The sequence below is a fragment of the Sinocyclocheilus rhinocerous genome, unplaced genomic scaffold, assembly GCF_001515625.1.
Source record: "Sinocyclocheilus rhinocerous isolate Xijiao unplaced genomic scaffold, SAMN03320098_v1.1 scaffold557, whole genome shotgun sequence".
Classification (NCBI taxonomy): domain Eukaryota; kingdom Metazoa; phylum Chordata; class Actinopteri; order Cypriniformes; family Cyprinidae; genus Sinocyclocheilus; species Sinocyclocheilus rhinocerous.
In genome coordinates this window covers 1,138,076-1,153,989 of record NW_015633548.1, presented here as the reverse complement: position 1 = coordinate 1,153,989, position 15,914 = coordinate 1,138,076, and the positions used below count along the sequence as shown (strand labels likewise).

The 15,914-nt window shown below is 37.9% G+C and overlaps 2 protein-coding genes across 3 annotated transcripts; one reads left to right on the top strand and one right to left on the bottom strand.

The window, feature by feature from the left end:
• Positions 1-1,216: 1,216 nt before the first annotated feature.
• LOC107744541 (transmembrane protein 255A-like) lies at positions 1,217-8,733 on the top strand. Of its 2 annotated transcripts, XM_016558246.1 has the most exons (10): positions 1,217-1,516; positions 2,048-2,190; positions 2,763-2,825; positions 4,720-4,809; positions 4,908-4,973; positions 5,085-5,173; positions 5,387-5,458; positions 5,881-6,043; positions 6,132-6,275; positions 7,331-8,733. In XM_016558246.1, the coding sequence occupies exons 1-10, from the start codon at positions 1,462-1,464 to the stop codon at positions 7,472-7,474; spliced, it is 1,029 nt and encodes a 342-aa protein (XP_016413732.1). In that variant the 5' UTR covers positions 1,217-1,461; the 3' UTR covers positions 7,475-8,733. The 2 variants fall into 2 exon arrangements, with proteins under 2 accessions (XP_016413732.1, XP_016413733.1); XM_016558247.1 differs by lacking the exon at positions 5,387-5,458 and having other exon boundaries at positions 1,218-1,516; positions 7,331-8,731.
• A 432-nt stretch (positions 8,734-9,165) lies between these two features.
• On the bottom strand, positions 9,166-12,949 carry LOC107744540 (transcriptional regulator Kaiso-like). The gene is made up of 2 exons (XM_016558245.1): positions 12,835-12,949; positions 9,166-12,152 (listed from the first exon to the last, which is right to left on the bottom strand). Exon 2 carries the CDS (start codon positions 12,148-12,150, stop codon positions 10,252-10,254), a length of 1,899 nt encoding a protein of 632 aa, XP_016413731.1. The 5' UTR covers positions 12,151-12,152; positions 12,835-12,949; the 3' UTR covers positions 9,166-10,251.
• Between the last annotated feature and the right edge of the window lie 2,965 nt (positions 12,950-15,914).

The following is a 15,914-nucleotide window of genomic DNA, read 5'->3' as shown; positions in this document are numbered from 1 at the left end:
AAGTTAAAAAGATGGGGGGGGGGCTTTAAGAACTTTTTTTAAACTCAGAGACTGATTTTTATTTTCAAACCTTTTGTGTTTATATTCACCAACTACCTGATGATGGCACACTTTCATTACTTTTAAGGGGTCATATGATGCTAACATAAAACCATGTCTGCATTTGTGATCGGAGAAATGACAAACAACAAGCCCTGCTCTACACTGCCCAAAAAACTCGCTTTAAATATATAAAATATAAAAACTCTTTAAATATAAAAAACGTACTTACAGTCTTTGAGTCAGAACAGCCGGCATTGTAGTCTACTCTCCCAGGATCAGGAAAGGTCCTCCATAAAATGTGCTGCACAGTTGTAAATACAACTTATCAAAACTGATTTCTAGTCATGTCCATTTTTGGAAGGCCAAACAAAGTAGTTTCGCTTTCACAACGTAACACAGTGTCACACACGGTGGCCTTGAGTGAGCAGAAGCCGGGGGCTAGCGTTAGGAACGGCCGGAGGGCTAGAGGCGGCGGATTAGACGAAGGAGACAGATCTTCTTTATGCACCAAGAGCTTGTAACACTCCGAAGAGAAAGGAAAAATTGAAATCGCATCATATGACCCCTTTAATATTGCTTCTAGTTCTGAGACTTTCAAAATAGCCATTTTTGTAGAAAAATTACACAAAAGTATTATTTTATAGATTATATTGAATGTTCTTAAAGTATTTTCGTGTTAACCAACCAAATTGTTACTTTTTCTTTAGATATTCTCAGACTAATTTCTGTGTGTAAATGTAGCAGGTAAAATAATCTGCGAAACGCGAATTTCTCTATAAAACGTCGTGAATATATGTAGAATTGTTTAGAAATTTGCTATGCAGTCCAGCAACTGCATACAATAACCTTTATGATTTTAGTCGTTCTTTGGAACTCTATTTAAGTTCTAAATGACTTTAGTTTTTATAAACTGAATCACGGCTGCAAACTGATTGGAAGGAAGCATGAAATTACAAACACCCTTAAGTAATAAACAGCAATTTGTGACATGCACGAATTGCACATGACTTCACTTGAACGTTTAAAGCGTGTTACATGCATTCAGGGACAACCTCTGAATCTATTTTTGAACAGATAGGTTTCTTCTGAAACGGACTGCTCGAAAGAACCTAATCGCAATGACTCACTGTTCCAATCCTGACCCACAGCGAGCGGTTCTGCCTTGCGCATGCGCAGTGCTGTGCTCCGTGCGGCGTTCTGCTGAAGGGATGATGGCAGCGGACTCATGAACAACAGACCCAGATGCTGATGAGAGAAGCGCGGCTACACGGGGGACGCATGGTGTCAGAGAATGCCACGGCAGGAAAAGAGTTTCCATCCATGGGCTCTGAGGAAAGGCATCGTTGTCTTATTGACTAGGTTCTTTGTTTTTGACTTGAAGTCATAACTGCAGCTAATGCTGCATATCCTGACGTTACAATGCCAGCGGGGCTGAATGCGCAAGGCAGCGGTATTCCTATCTCAGATGCGATGGGTAAGTGCAAGGTCAATGGCATTCACTGCGCCCGCAGACCATTACGGTAAAACGGAGGACAATTTACGCTTGTATTTACATTTAAATGCGATTAGCAACGTTTATTCATCCTAATTATTAGAATATATTAGCACGAGAGAAAAATAAGCTTCCCGTAACCTACATTCCTGCATGTCTCGGATGCCCCCAACGAATGTCGATGTAGCACTGTTTGATATTGTTAATAAAAAATACACAACCGTAAGTGAAATTTTGTTTTTATGCGGTTATAATAGTTTAAACATGTTTTGGTTGATGATAGAAACCCATCATATTACATCACCTACGTCTTTCTGGGTTTCTGTGTTGTGGCAGTGCCTTTGCGGTTGTAGATACTATACACATACAAGAGGTCAAATACACTGGTTGTTTTGCTTTGCTGCCTTCACCCCAAAACGAACGTGCTTCAAATGTAAGAAGGAGTAACCAAATGCTGCCCAAAGGAAGGGCGTGTTGTGCCGTGGCTTCTTCCTACTCCGTTGTCTTTTCCAGGATCATTTAAGAGGAGGAAAAGAAAGTCCATCATAGTAACAGTGATGCTCCTTGTCGTCTCCATACTCATCCTGCTCTTTGGTCTAGCCGCTACTACCAGGACGCAAAACATCACTGTTGGTGGCTACTATCCAGGAGTCATTGTAAGTATGCTACTAATGTTCATAGTCGTGCGTAGAACAGACTGCAAACTATCCTCTTGTTCTATAAATGGGTTTGTGATGTAAAGTACTGCAGGGAAGGAAAGGCCTCATGTTTAATTATTTTCCGCTTGGCCTGCCATTATGGTGACCGGTGGCCATTACCTCATTACTGTAAGGTTGAACTGAGTGAACTCATCCATTTATTATTCAACAGCAAGTATCATTTTGTTCAACACTCTAGGAGAAAACATACAAGCTTAAGTAACAGTCCAGAACGTTTTGTAGAAGTAACAGGTGTTTTCCTAGTATTCCGCAGGGATTGACTGTTTTGAAATACTATATGTTGGGGACATGGCCAGATTTCATATATATAGCTCTTAACTCGGATGTTGACCTCACCATAAAATAAACTATACTGCTTGTAGAAAGACAAAAGACTTTGTGGGAATGGGAGATTGTATGTGGGATCATAATGAAGTGAGGTCGTCTACTTTTAAGACTTTGAAATAGGTTGATATTTTATATAGAGTTGCAACTCTCATGACTTGAGTTTCACCCTGTGATATTTTCAGCTCGGCTTCGGGTCCTTTCTGGGAATCATTGGCGCTCATTTGATAGAGAATAAGAGGCAGATGGTAAGGAGTCTTTCATTACACTGCTCATATCGAATTCTGTGCTTGTGCATTCCATCATCCAGTTGACATTTCTAACCAAATACTCGCACAAACAAACACATTTTTAAGATTCAGCTGCTTGTTTTTAGTCATGTCATGATGGCAGAAATGGCTCACAGGTTTGAGCTCGAATAGCAGGGCATGTTGCAGGCCCTGTGGTGAAATGCACCCAGAAATAGCTCAGTGTAAGGGGAGCGGGATGGATGTTCAGGCAGGAATGTTCAGAAGCCATTCAAGTGCAGAGGGAATAGGAGGTGCTACGATCCAAATAAAGAATGCATGAGGACGGCATGGCTGGCCAGATCATAGACACACAGGGACACTTACTATTGGGAGAGTGCATGATCCCTTGGAGTCGAGCATGTAGATTGGTGTCTGGAAGTCTGAGATTTTATAAATCTGAAAAAAATCCTGGAAATAAGCAATGTTTAGTTTTTGAACAATGTAAAACAAGGAACGACGTGTTATGATGCTTTTGCACTATTTGTGGGTCCCTAATCAAATAAGCAAATTTGTAGAATTGAGCATGTCAAATCCTTTTGTACAGATGGTCAGATGTTCTTGTTTCCATGAAGCACAAGATGCTCTTTGGATACTTTTCAAATTATGCTGGAGAACATGATCATCAGGTTTCACTCAGTTCATGCAGCTTCAGCCGCACTGCTGTCATTAAAGCAAAATGGAGACAAAACAAATATTAAGGCATTCTGAAATGTATGATCATTTTTTTAATCCTTATCACTCATTACACTGATAACATAAGTTGTATACATTCAATATAAGTATTATACATCATAATTTTATTTATAATATAAATGTAATATTCATATATATTTTTATTTTAATATATGAAATTATATAAAATATATTTAAAGCATTATTACGTATTTAAATATTATATACACCACTATTCAAAAGTTTGGGGTCAGTAAGATGTTTTTGAAATACGTATTTTATGCTCACCAAGTATGCATTTATTTGACCAAAAATACAGTAATATTGTGAAATATTATTACTATTTTTAGCATCATTACTCCAGTCTTTAGTGTCACATGATCTTTCAGAAATAATTCTAATAAGCTGATTCGCTGCTTAAAACATTTTTCATTATTATTATCTTTAAAATAGTGCTTTGTGCTGTTTAAAGTTGCAAAACTGTGATACTTTTTATCCAGAATCCTTTTGTAACATTATAAATCATGTCTTTACTATTATTTTTGATCAATTTAATGCATCCTTGCTGAATAACAGTATATTAATTTCTTTCAAAAAATATCTTTAGCCCAAAACTTTTGAGCAGTAGGGTATTAATATTATATTTTATTATTTATAATAAAAATATGAATATAAGTAAGATAATTTTTGTTAAATTAGAAAAATGCAAAATAGAAGCATTTTCACTGATCTCAAACTTTTTTCTAGAAAAGAATGAGCTGGTTTAAGATATGCATTTATTTAGATTAGATACAGCACATCAAAAATAACACAAAATGGTATTATTTATTATTCTGATTTGGGCAGTTAAATGTTTTCCATATTCTTGATTTTACAATGCCACGAGACACGCCTCTGCAAAGTGCCTTTGATTGCCGACAGAATGGAGTGACGGGTATCTAAATGGTTGGTTGTGAAATGGCAGGGAAATCAGCGAAGTTAAGTGGCAATAAGGCCGAATCCATTCAGTCCAGATTATCTCCGTATCCCATAATAGACACATCTACAAGATCTTAGACAAACCACTTCAATCTGTCTCTGTAAGGAATCGTACATAGTACTAGTAGTGACCAGGTGTGAATGCACGTGCATTGAGCTACTACAGCAGATGAATAGGCTGACACTGCTGTTCTGCTTACAGCTGGTGGCCTCCATTGTCTTCATCAGCTTCGGTGTGGTGGCGGCCTTCTGTTGTGCTATAGTGGATGGCGTTTTTGCTGCAAGACATATAGTAAGTGCTTCCACACCATGTTATTGTAAAATGCCTTTCTTCAGAAAATCATCGCAGTTAAATCTCTGTTATGGCATACTGCTGTTGTTGTTTCAAAGGACCTCAGACCTCTATATGCTGGCCGATGTGAATATTACTCCAGCGGAACCGCGTTTGATTTAGATGTGAGTCGTCAGCCTGAGAGAAGCGCTCTTGCCAAATTACAAGCCTCTGAATTTATGGGTTTTGTTATTAGTATATTATAATCCCATTTAGAAAGCACATCTGTCTTTCAGGTTCACTGTCACACCGCATCTCGCGTCTCCTGTAACCTGCGTGTGAAGAGCAACACCTGCTACTGCTGTGACCTTTACAACTGTGGCAAGTATGTATGTGTGTGTGAGCGAGTCCCATTTGGATACATCCCTCCTAGGATACCTTCTGCAAACAGGCAATCTGAAAAAAAAAAAAACCTAACAACAACTATGCTATCTTTGTTTTACCTTGGTTCTGGTTTATATTTGCTTGTATGGTGTGTGCTTCTATCCCTGAAATTCAGCACTGTTCGAAAGAACGTTTGTGTTTATTTATGTTTCAGAGAGCATCCTCTTATGGGACTTCAGAATAAAGATGTTTTGAAAAAATTTAGGAAATCCTCCATGATTTGGAAGTAGGTCTTTCCACTTTTAGCCCCTCAATGACATTGACAGCCCATTATTTGTTGTTGTTAAAATCTTGAGTGTGGCTACATACAGTCGCTGTACTTTACGTACAGTTACTTTACTCGTGAAGTGAAAGGAACTAAGATTTAGTGTTCTCTGGTTCCTGTTTCACAGGTGAGGGGAGACAGCAATAATTTATGTTAAAAGTATGACAGTGAGCTTAAATAAGGAGACTGGATATATTTATCCATTTCATGCTCTTCTTAAGAGTGATGTGCACTGGTATGCAGATGGTTTTGTTCTTTTCTTTTGCATGAATTGCTGTTCTGTCATGCTTCACCTCTTTTGTTGCTCAGCCTGTCACCTATATGTGTTGTATTTCTTTTTATGAGCCTCTTACGATAATACATTTCTGTCCTCGCCATCTCAGTCGAGTGGAACTGCGAGGAGGGTATCACGAGTACACAGAGGTGCGGAGCTGCCAGGACGTTGTGCATCTTTACCACCTGCTGTGGTCTGCTACTATCCTCAACATTGTTGCTCTGTTTCTGGGCATCATCACTGCCGCCGTGCTGGGGGGATTCAAGGACATGGTGAGATTGAAATGCAGTGCAGCTTATATTAGTTGCATTTTGTATGATTTCTGAGCTCCTGTGACATTCATTGGGTCTCTTTTTAAAGATGCCTACAGCAGCACCAGATTCCTGTGAGCCAGAACCTCTCCCTATTCCTCCGCCCCCAGAGACTCATGGACCCATAGCATCCAACAACTCTTTTTACAACACTGCCCCCTGCTTACCTCCATACACTGCCTATGACCTTCAGGTAATCGCATTCACTTTGAGCTGTCAGCACACTTTGTGTTGCATGCTTCAGTGGCCATTTATAAGTCACTCTAGCAAATGATATAGACTTTTTCTACAATGCTTGTTCGATGAGATGAAAATGCTAAATGTATAATATAATAAAATATAATACATATACTTGTTATGTTGTATTATATGTATTTAATGATATATGAAATGTACATATGGAATTATTATTATTACTATACTATAATATAGTAATATAATGTTTATATTGTATATTTCTATTTATTTTTTAATTACGCCTGTCAGTTAACATTAACTTAATGCAATCAATTATTTTAAAAAATTTATTCAAATATACAATAAGCACAAAAAGATCATCCCCTGGTACAAAAAATTCAATATTTAATTTATTGAGAGCAGTGTTATTTGACTATCATTGATATCCTTTTATAGTTTTTGTTAATATTTTGAATATTTATAAAAAATACAATATATTTATAATTTTTCTATTTATAATAAAAATATAATATAATAAGAAATAAGAACAAAAAGATCATTATTATGCCTGTCAATTAATGTAAAGTTTGTGCAAACCATTCTTTTAAAAATGTATTCAAACAATAAGCACAATAAGATCATCCCCTGGTACAAAAAATTAAAATTTTAACTTATTGAGAGCAGTGTTACTTCACTATCATTGATATCCTTTTATAATTGTTAATATTTTGAATTATATTTTATATTTATATTTTCTGTTTTTAAAGCACTAATGTTTTGTTGCGTTTTTGGCATTTTTATATTTTTTTGTTTTTAAAAATATCTATATAATATTTATTTTTTAGTTTTTTTATTTTGTTTTGGTTACTTTAGTAGTTAAAACTAAAGGAAAATGACTAATGTTGCCTTGTAAGTTTAATAAGGTGAAGCTTTTAAAAAAATATTTAAATAACTATTTTCACTATTTTTTAAGGTTTTAGTTTTAGTTAATAGTAATCCTGATTTAGAGCTTTAGAGATACTTTACACGTTTTGAAGGTGTATTGATATGTGTGCTAATGTGATTTTACAGGGTGCCCGCATGTTTCCTGACTCTTCAGGCCTGTCTGATGACTCTCAGTCTGGAGCCAGTCACATGTGGCCAAATATGATCCCGCCTCGCTATTCTCCTCCTTATTACCCACCTGATGAGAAGCCCCCACCATACAGCCCCTAAGGGACCAGTCTAAGGAAGACATTTTCCTGCCAAGAGAGAACTGGCATTGGGCATTTTTGGATATTGGTGTACCCCATCATTGAACAATAATTGTTCTGAATGAATGACCTTTGAAGAGGAGGTTCACCTGTGCAGCGGGTTAAGTGCAGAGAGACTACAGCATTAACCACGCTCATTCATCACCATTCAGCAGATGTAATATGCAACATTAAACCTTGACAGGATTCGCTCAAGTCAAACCCAGTGTGTAAAATATTCACATTATGTAGCCTCAAACCAAGAGGATATACCTAATAACAACTAGCCTGACTATGAGATCAAGACTGTTCACAGATAAGCCTTAAAATGCGTGTCCGCTTCCAGTACGGCTCCACCTGGCTCGCCTCTTCTTCCCGTTATAGGTAACGTTTCCTTTGCGTAACTCCATAATGTGAACTTCTCCCTTCCAAAGTGGCACAAAGTGTTTCGCATCGCCTCTGCTCTCTCGGCACGAGACTGAGTCTCTTATCTTATCTAGCAATTGATTTGCACTTTATTGTCTTCAGAATTTACTGTATTCACACAGTTCTAGATAATTACTCGAGTTATTTTTAACTGTTTCGGGCAGCTAGATTGCAAAGAACTGTACATATATTTAGGCTGAATCTTATTTTTGTCCTGAGTGCTTCATTAGGATCTAAGATCTAACCTGTAATATGTGGTGTTTCTTCTGCATTACGTCAAGCACACAATCATGTCACAAATTCGAAAAATATCCTTTGCTTGATTTATGCAAAGTAATAAGCTCTTACATAATGGAATGAAGAATGAGAGGGCTTTCAAAACTTGTACATTTCACATTCGTCCGCTGTTCTGCATTGCCGACAGGACTTACCGAATGTAAAAAAGGAGGCTTAGCTTTATAAGTAACCATCATATAAACCTACATTGTTCACTACATAATAATAGAAATTCCCTCCACAATGCAAATATATCAGTGTGTGCAATGTTGTATATGTTGTACATATACCGAACAAAACTGCCTTCTCGTAACACAACAGAATTGAGTCTTAAGACTTAGTGTTCTCCTTTTTGTCTGTTTGCGTGTCCACTGTGAATGCCATGTCTGTACACTGTACTTCATGTGCTTGATTTATATAAAGAACATTGTCCTTTACTGATGAAATTCAATTTTATTACTTCCTATTTGACATTTGGGTGCAACTGGTGTTTGTAGTACAGTCACATGCTATAAAGAAAACTCGTAAAGTGGATCTTTGCCTCGTTTGTTCATTTTTGACCACATTCATGTCACATGAAAGCATTGTTTACATTTGATGTTAAAATCTTAAAATGAAAGACTGATAGTTCAGCTTAGTATTAAATATAAATTGTATAGGTGGAATAGACTTTTTGCTTCATTATCACACTGGCACTCGACCACTGAATCCATTTGATCCCTCATCAGTTTATATTCATGAATCGGTGCATTATAATATGTTCATCGACAAGATCCACTCTGATACAGAGCCGGGAATGTTCATATTGACTGGTGGTTATCATACTTAAAAATACTAATCACTTTCATCATGCTCTTGGAAATAAAAGAAATACATGTGTACTTTCTTCAAAGTTTTATTTCATTCTATATCACACTAAGACCTAATAATAAATAGGTTCCAAAAGGGAAGAAAGTGTTAAAATGAAGGTCTTCAGTACTATCATGTACATGGTTATGGTGTTAAAGCACTAGTTCTGACTGAAGGAATCTCATTGTATTCACAGATTCTTCTCACAGCCCACAAAGCTAAAATAATTGATAAAACTATGCTGAAAAAAACATTTAAAAAAATGACATATGTACAAAATATTCAACCGTAAAGGAGAGGTCCTCTGTACTACCAACATGACCCTTTGATTACCCTGAACAATTCAGTATCTTGTTTCTCTAGACATGAGTGGAGGAGGGATGAATATCTCTCTTCAGGTCTCGATTACTGTCTGGGGATATATATCAGGATGTATGGCCAGCATATAAATAAACAACCTCAAAACATAATTACTGGACAGATGGGATTACAAATTTCACATATTTACTCCATCCTTCTTAAAACCTGCTGACAATCAAAAACTATAAATATAAACATTCAAACTGTTTCTTACCGCAGGACTAATACCTGCCATTAACACTGAACTATCTAGTGCCAAACAATCATTAATAACTACCATAAGAAGCTGACAAGAAAATTAAAATGATGTTAGCGTCTCTTTCAAAAGAAACTTTGAAAACGAAAGGCATGATTTTATGTTGACTCTGAATTTTCATTACACTTGATTTTGGACTTGGGATTTATGTACTGCTCTCCTAAAAAGCATTTACACATCAAAATTACATAATTGTAAAAATAACTGTAACAAACTGTACTTGATCCCTACTAATTACATACGACATGGTTGTAATGTCCGGAACAAAAATGGGAATAGAAAATATTAAAGGTCAGCTCTACACAGATCTAATGTAGCTGTACATAAAATATGTATTGTCTACTTAGTCATATTATCTGATGAAGCATTATTATGATTCAATAATGGATTGTGAAACTGAACTGTAAACCAGCACTAAGTAATACATTGTCTAAATATACATTAAAGCACCTTGAAACAACTTTCATGAGTTGATGGATACTGAAGTTGAGTTTTCAATCAAATGGTCCAAAGAACCACGACCACTCGCCTCTCAAATTAAAAGCACGTACAAAGGAACAAGGCACCTGAGCCAGAGCAGTGCACAAGCATGCTCAGTACGTCTCTGGTATAACAAACTCAAATTCATTCCTGGTTTCTGCATTTATTTGGTCGATAGGGCGCGGAGGTGAAGCCGCCGGCCTGTTTTGTGCTTCGGATTCTACAAAGATGTCGTCCCAGGTCAGTGCTTTGCTTTGGCTAGCTGGAAGTGGCTGGTTGGTAAAGTGCTCTTTGTCGGGGTTTACATGTTGGACAGTCCCATCTTCACCAATCACCGGAATCCCTCCCGACTCTTCGGACACGAAGGAATACGGTTTGAACTGCAACGTTTTACACGGCAGCAGCCGATACAAGTTGTTACACGAGTCATCTTTCTCTTTCCTTCCCGACGGGTCTTGGTTGTGCGTTTGCTTGCAGTGGGTGGACAAAATCTGATAATTGAGAAAGGTTTCATTGCACAGTAAACACTGGTACCGTCTTTCGCCCGTGTGAGTGATTTCATGTTTGGTTCTGTACTCGGCCAGGGCAAAAACCTTGCTGCAGTAATGGCACGGATACTTTCGTTCCCATGAGTGAGTGTTAAAGTGCCGCCTGAGGCTCGTCAGGCACACATAGGGACGCTTGCACACGATGCACACGTAAAAGGTCTTTCCATCCATGATAAGTTCGTAGTGATCCTCCTGATCCAGCTTTGATTTTTTCTTTCCTTGAGGCGAGTGATTGCTCACACTGGGAACACCGTGTGGGGTTTGCGATTTCCTACCAGGAGCCGATCCCTCTACAGGATCCTCTTTTTCTGGAACAATGTCGTAGGTGTTTTCGCCGATGTTGGCGTACACTTTACAACCCGGCGATAGCGAATCGATTTCTGAGGCTTTGTCTAATGTTATCGTCTTTTTCTCCAACACCGCCGGGACTATGTTCATTGCTGGTACTGGTCCATTATTGGTGCTATACGTCGGCCTTACATCCGACAGTCTGATTTTTCCAGGATGATCAGGCGAGTGCTCTAGAAGGACCTTTTTCTTTTGGACTCCGAGCACTTCGTTGTTGTCTAGAGGCAGTGAGGTGCTGTGAGGATCAGGAGGAAGGCTGTTCACACCAGCTGGGGTGGTGGGTTCGCTGTTTGAGCTCGTTCTTACTGGTGAAGTGAGAGCACTGCTACTGGATTCTGGATCTGAGAGGATCACAACATCGGGCTGGGGCTCAAAGTTATTTTGGAGTGATGTATTTCTTTCAGAAGAAAGCTTGTCGTTTCTCTCTTGGGCTGTTGAATCTTTAGAGGCAATTTCTTGCTCGTTTGTCATTTTTTGTTTTTTAGCTTCTGGCCCTCCTTCTTTGTCATTAACGTTTGATATCTTTGTCTTTTGAGCTTGAGGGGCCTCTGTTTTTGAGACGAAAAGAACATCATCGCTGTCTGAGTCCACTTCCTTTTCCGTATTAACGCACGCCATGTTGAACTCTTCAGCGGACAGTGAGAATGTCTCAGTAATGATTGGCATATTCTCACCTCCGGTGTCATTCTTCTCAGAGGAATTGATGCTGTTGTTCTCACTTTCTTTGGACAGGCCCGGTAAACCTTTGACTTGGGCGAGCGGCGTTCCTAAACTGGCTATGAACGTCACTCCCAAAGCCTGACCAGCGCTGATGAGATCCTCAAGTCTGTCCGAGCGAACTCTGTAGATTTTAGACGTGTATATGTAATTCAAGATCACATCGAATATGTCTGCCTTGATGAAGTTCAGCTCTATAACTTGTCCAGCAACTGCGAAAAGTTGACGGAAATAGGTACTTGAGGCGGACAGTACACATTTGTGTGCCTTGAACTTGCGGTCTTGCACGATTATGGTGACATCACAGAATAAACCGCTGTGTCGCTCATCATTGATGGACTTCAACAGTGATGCTGGGTACTGAGTGTCTGCTGCAGATATTAGCTTTAGTTTCGACATGCCTGTGGAGAAAAGGGTAAAATATGGTTTAATGTACTTTAACAGTTTTAACAGATTAGTATTAAGAACAAATCTATTAGAAAACGTGTTAAAATGTTATTTAAAAAAAAAAAACTATAAAAGGCTTTCTACATTGTACTTTCAGTTATGAAAGAGATGTACTCTGGCAGACACACTTTAGCTTTCTATCAATGACAAATCATATTTTTATGTCATATTTTTCTCTCAAGTTGTTATGTCGATCTAAACATTAACTTACTTAAAAGATAAATACAAAGCAATTTCTACATTCAAAGCAACAGAATGAGGATATGCACGAGAATCGCAGGAAAGCTAACGTTAGCTGGCTAATTGTACAGCAACAAAAGCCAAGCATAAAGACATATGGAAAAGTGACAAAAAAAAAACTAATGCCTTTGACTAGTTTGACGTGATTAAACAAAATGCTATTTCGGTGAGGCCACAGCTTTTTAATGTTAGCACTCAGAACCGGTAGGACCCCGGTGTGCAGCGGTCTGCGTGAAAACAAAAACAAATGGCTCAATTCAACTCTCCTTCCTGGTTTGGCGGCAGCGCGCGGCCTATCTGACTCTATGATGCACAGCAACGCGTATGTGGTTAAAGAAGATGAATTAAAGTTTTAATCTCACACATTTTCGGAAATGAATTGCCAAAATGCTATACCTGCAGAGCGACCCGTCAAAATCCACGATTCTTATGTTCTTAAACAATAATGACAGCGATAACGTGAGTCGGTTGCCGTGGACAACACAACGGAGCTCGAGTTCCTTGTCTGAGATGAACGAGTCTGGCGCTCGCGCCTCCACCAACCGACAGGAGTCGCGCACAACAGTCTGCCTCAACAGACGTGTGATGAATGTTAATGAGACAGGAAGAATTTTTCTTAAACTTTACTATCTGTACACATATGAATAGGCGTATAGAAAACAAATGCATAATGCAATAATACAGATAATTCTTTTAAGTAGCCTACAAATTGGGGCAAATTACATACATTTGAAAAGCCTTAGGTGATTTACATTGTTGTTTCAGGGTTTTTTCCCCATAAAGGTTAATTTTTCAAATCAGTATAATATAAGTAGCTTTTAATGGTAGTCTCATTTTACAAATAAAATAACCAAAGAGATCCATAGTTTCAGTTTTGAGTGTGTAGAAAGGTGCTATGTAAAATAAATTTATAATAATAATTATTATTATTAATATGTAGAGGAAGAAGAAGAATTTAAAAAAATGAAAATTACAAAGTGATTTATTGGCATGACAAGACTTGTCATAGACATGTTGTAGACTGTATAAAAGTTTTATTACAGTGTTATTAGTCTCATATATACATCTCAGTAACTATCAGGTTTTCACACGTCCAAATTACAAAAATGTGTATTCTCTCTAGCAGTGGTTTTGTGTGAGTTTCAAACATCTTTGTGAATCCTGTATTCAAAACCCAATAATACATTAAATATACACAGAGCTGGGTAGATTACTTGAAAATTGTAATCCGTTACTGATTCCAAAAGATGCAGTTCAGGAGATAAACAGTTAATAAGATTATGCGATATGAGATCGTTCCGTAACTCCCCAACCGGGATTTAAATTTTTCCTTTCTCTTTGGAGTGTTACAAGCTCTTGTTAAGAGTTAACCACGCCTACCTAAAACGGCTCTGTTCTAACACGCCCCCACATACCCACTCCAAAGAGAAAGGAAAAATTGAAATCGCATCATATGACCCCTTTAATGTAGCCTAATTGTTTGCAATAACAAGGTTAACGGGTGTTTTGGGAGTAAAATCAATTTCTCTTTCATGAGATTATATTCCTCTTTTTGGCCGGGGTTCGTAAACTCTAGGGGCGAGGCTTCTAAACCAGGGTGTTTTTAGGGGCGTGATATTCAAATGACGATTGTTTTCTGCCGCCACATTTATCAACATGCGATCATTCATACGATGAGATTGGCGGCATACGAATGTTTCATGAATCACACGTGAACTCTGTCGTAAACTGATTTGTGCGCACGGATCTGCGCTGGTTTCTACGTTAGATTGATAAATGAGGCCCATTGTCCCCACTCAACAATCCAAATTTGACATAAGAGCAAATTTAATTTGCGTGTTTATAATGGAATCAATAAGCCTGTTCGTTCAGTGTTTATATCTGCTTCTTGATCAGTTTGTGGCCGGGGTTCGTAAACTCTAGGGGCGAGCCTTCTAAACCAGGGTGTTTTTAGGGGCGTGATATTCAAATGACGATTGTTTTCTGCCGCCACATTTATCAACGTGCGATCATTCGTACGATGAGATTGGTGGCATACGAATGTTTCATGAATCACACGTGAACTGTGGTGTATCATACACATTTTTATATGCTATTCTTTATGCCCTCAGACATCGGCGTATGGAGGCTGTGCGTCTGAGAAAGGAAAACCAGATCTACAGTGCTGATGAGAAGAGGGCGCTTGCTTCCTTCAACCAAGAGGAAAGAAGAAAGAGGGAGAGCAAAATCCTTTCCAGCTTCAGGGAAATGGTGTACAGAAAAACTAAAGGCAAAGACGAGAAGTAGGCTGTCCTGTAGAATTATATTTTCAGTTGGAATGTCATTATTTTTCTTTTTTAAAAGGAAAAAGACAACATAAAATGTGATTAAGTCACAGATTTTACTTAAATGTGTGTTTGTATTCATTTTTGTTTGCTTGGGCATCCTCCTGTACAGTACACGGTGAGGCTTGTGAACTAAAATTGATATGTATGTTTATTTTATTACAAACAAGAAATAAACTGTGATCAGTTGAACTCAAACCATTAACCACTGCAATACCCTTCATGTAATGTGTGTTGCATCTAAATAAAAATGGTCATGTGATTCACTGTCATGCTGGAAGGTTCATTAAAGAGGAGAATTAACTCCTAATAATAAATAACCCTGCGTTTAACCTTGTAAGGTTAGTTAAAATATAAATATATATTATGTGCTTTGTAGGGCTGTCAAAAAAAAAATCGAATTTCGAATATTCGTCGAATTTAAAATAAAAATCCACATTAGAATGCAAAAACGTTGCATTTGAATTTTAGTTGTGCGTTAAGGAGGCAGCCTTATAAGCGGCGCACGAGATGCGATGAGATGTAAGTGTTGTTGCATTATTATGTTTTTGTTAGCCCATCCAGTTGAAGCCACTAGATGCGGCGCTGCTACGTTGTTCATTAAAATATAGCGGAAAAAGAGAACATCGATGCGGAGAAGATCTTGTTTACATCAAAACTGAAACCAAGCAGTTCACACAACGCATATTTCACGCATTTTCTAGACGGACATCTATTACCGTTGCACTTGCATCTCGCACGAAGGAGCCGCATGTTTAGAAAGCCATGTAAAATTACTGCAAGTTTAACTTTGAAAGAAACATATATCGAGACTTTATGGCGGGTTTCCCCTATCCCACTGCATCTCATGTTTTTAAATGAAAAACGTACTCTGTATGATTGGCTTTCCGCCCTTTGTATTAAACTATGCATATATACATACATGAGGCTGTTTTATAGTTAGTTGTTTAAGCAACTTAATTAATTATCATTGGTTTACAAACATTAAACATTATGCACTTTTTTCACAGATAGTCATGTTATCTTATATGCTTTGAATAAACGTGCATTGGTCGATGCACCTTCTTGTGGCCTCAGGAGAGAACCCAAAAGCTTTTCTTCACCCTAACTGAAATTATGCATTTTAAATTCGAATATAATTCGAATTTTGAT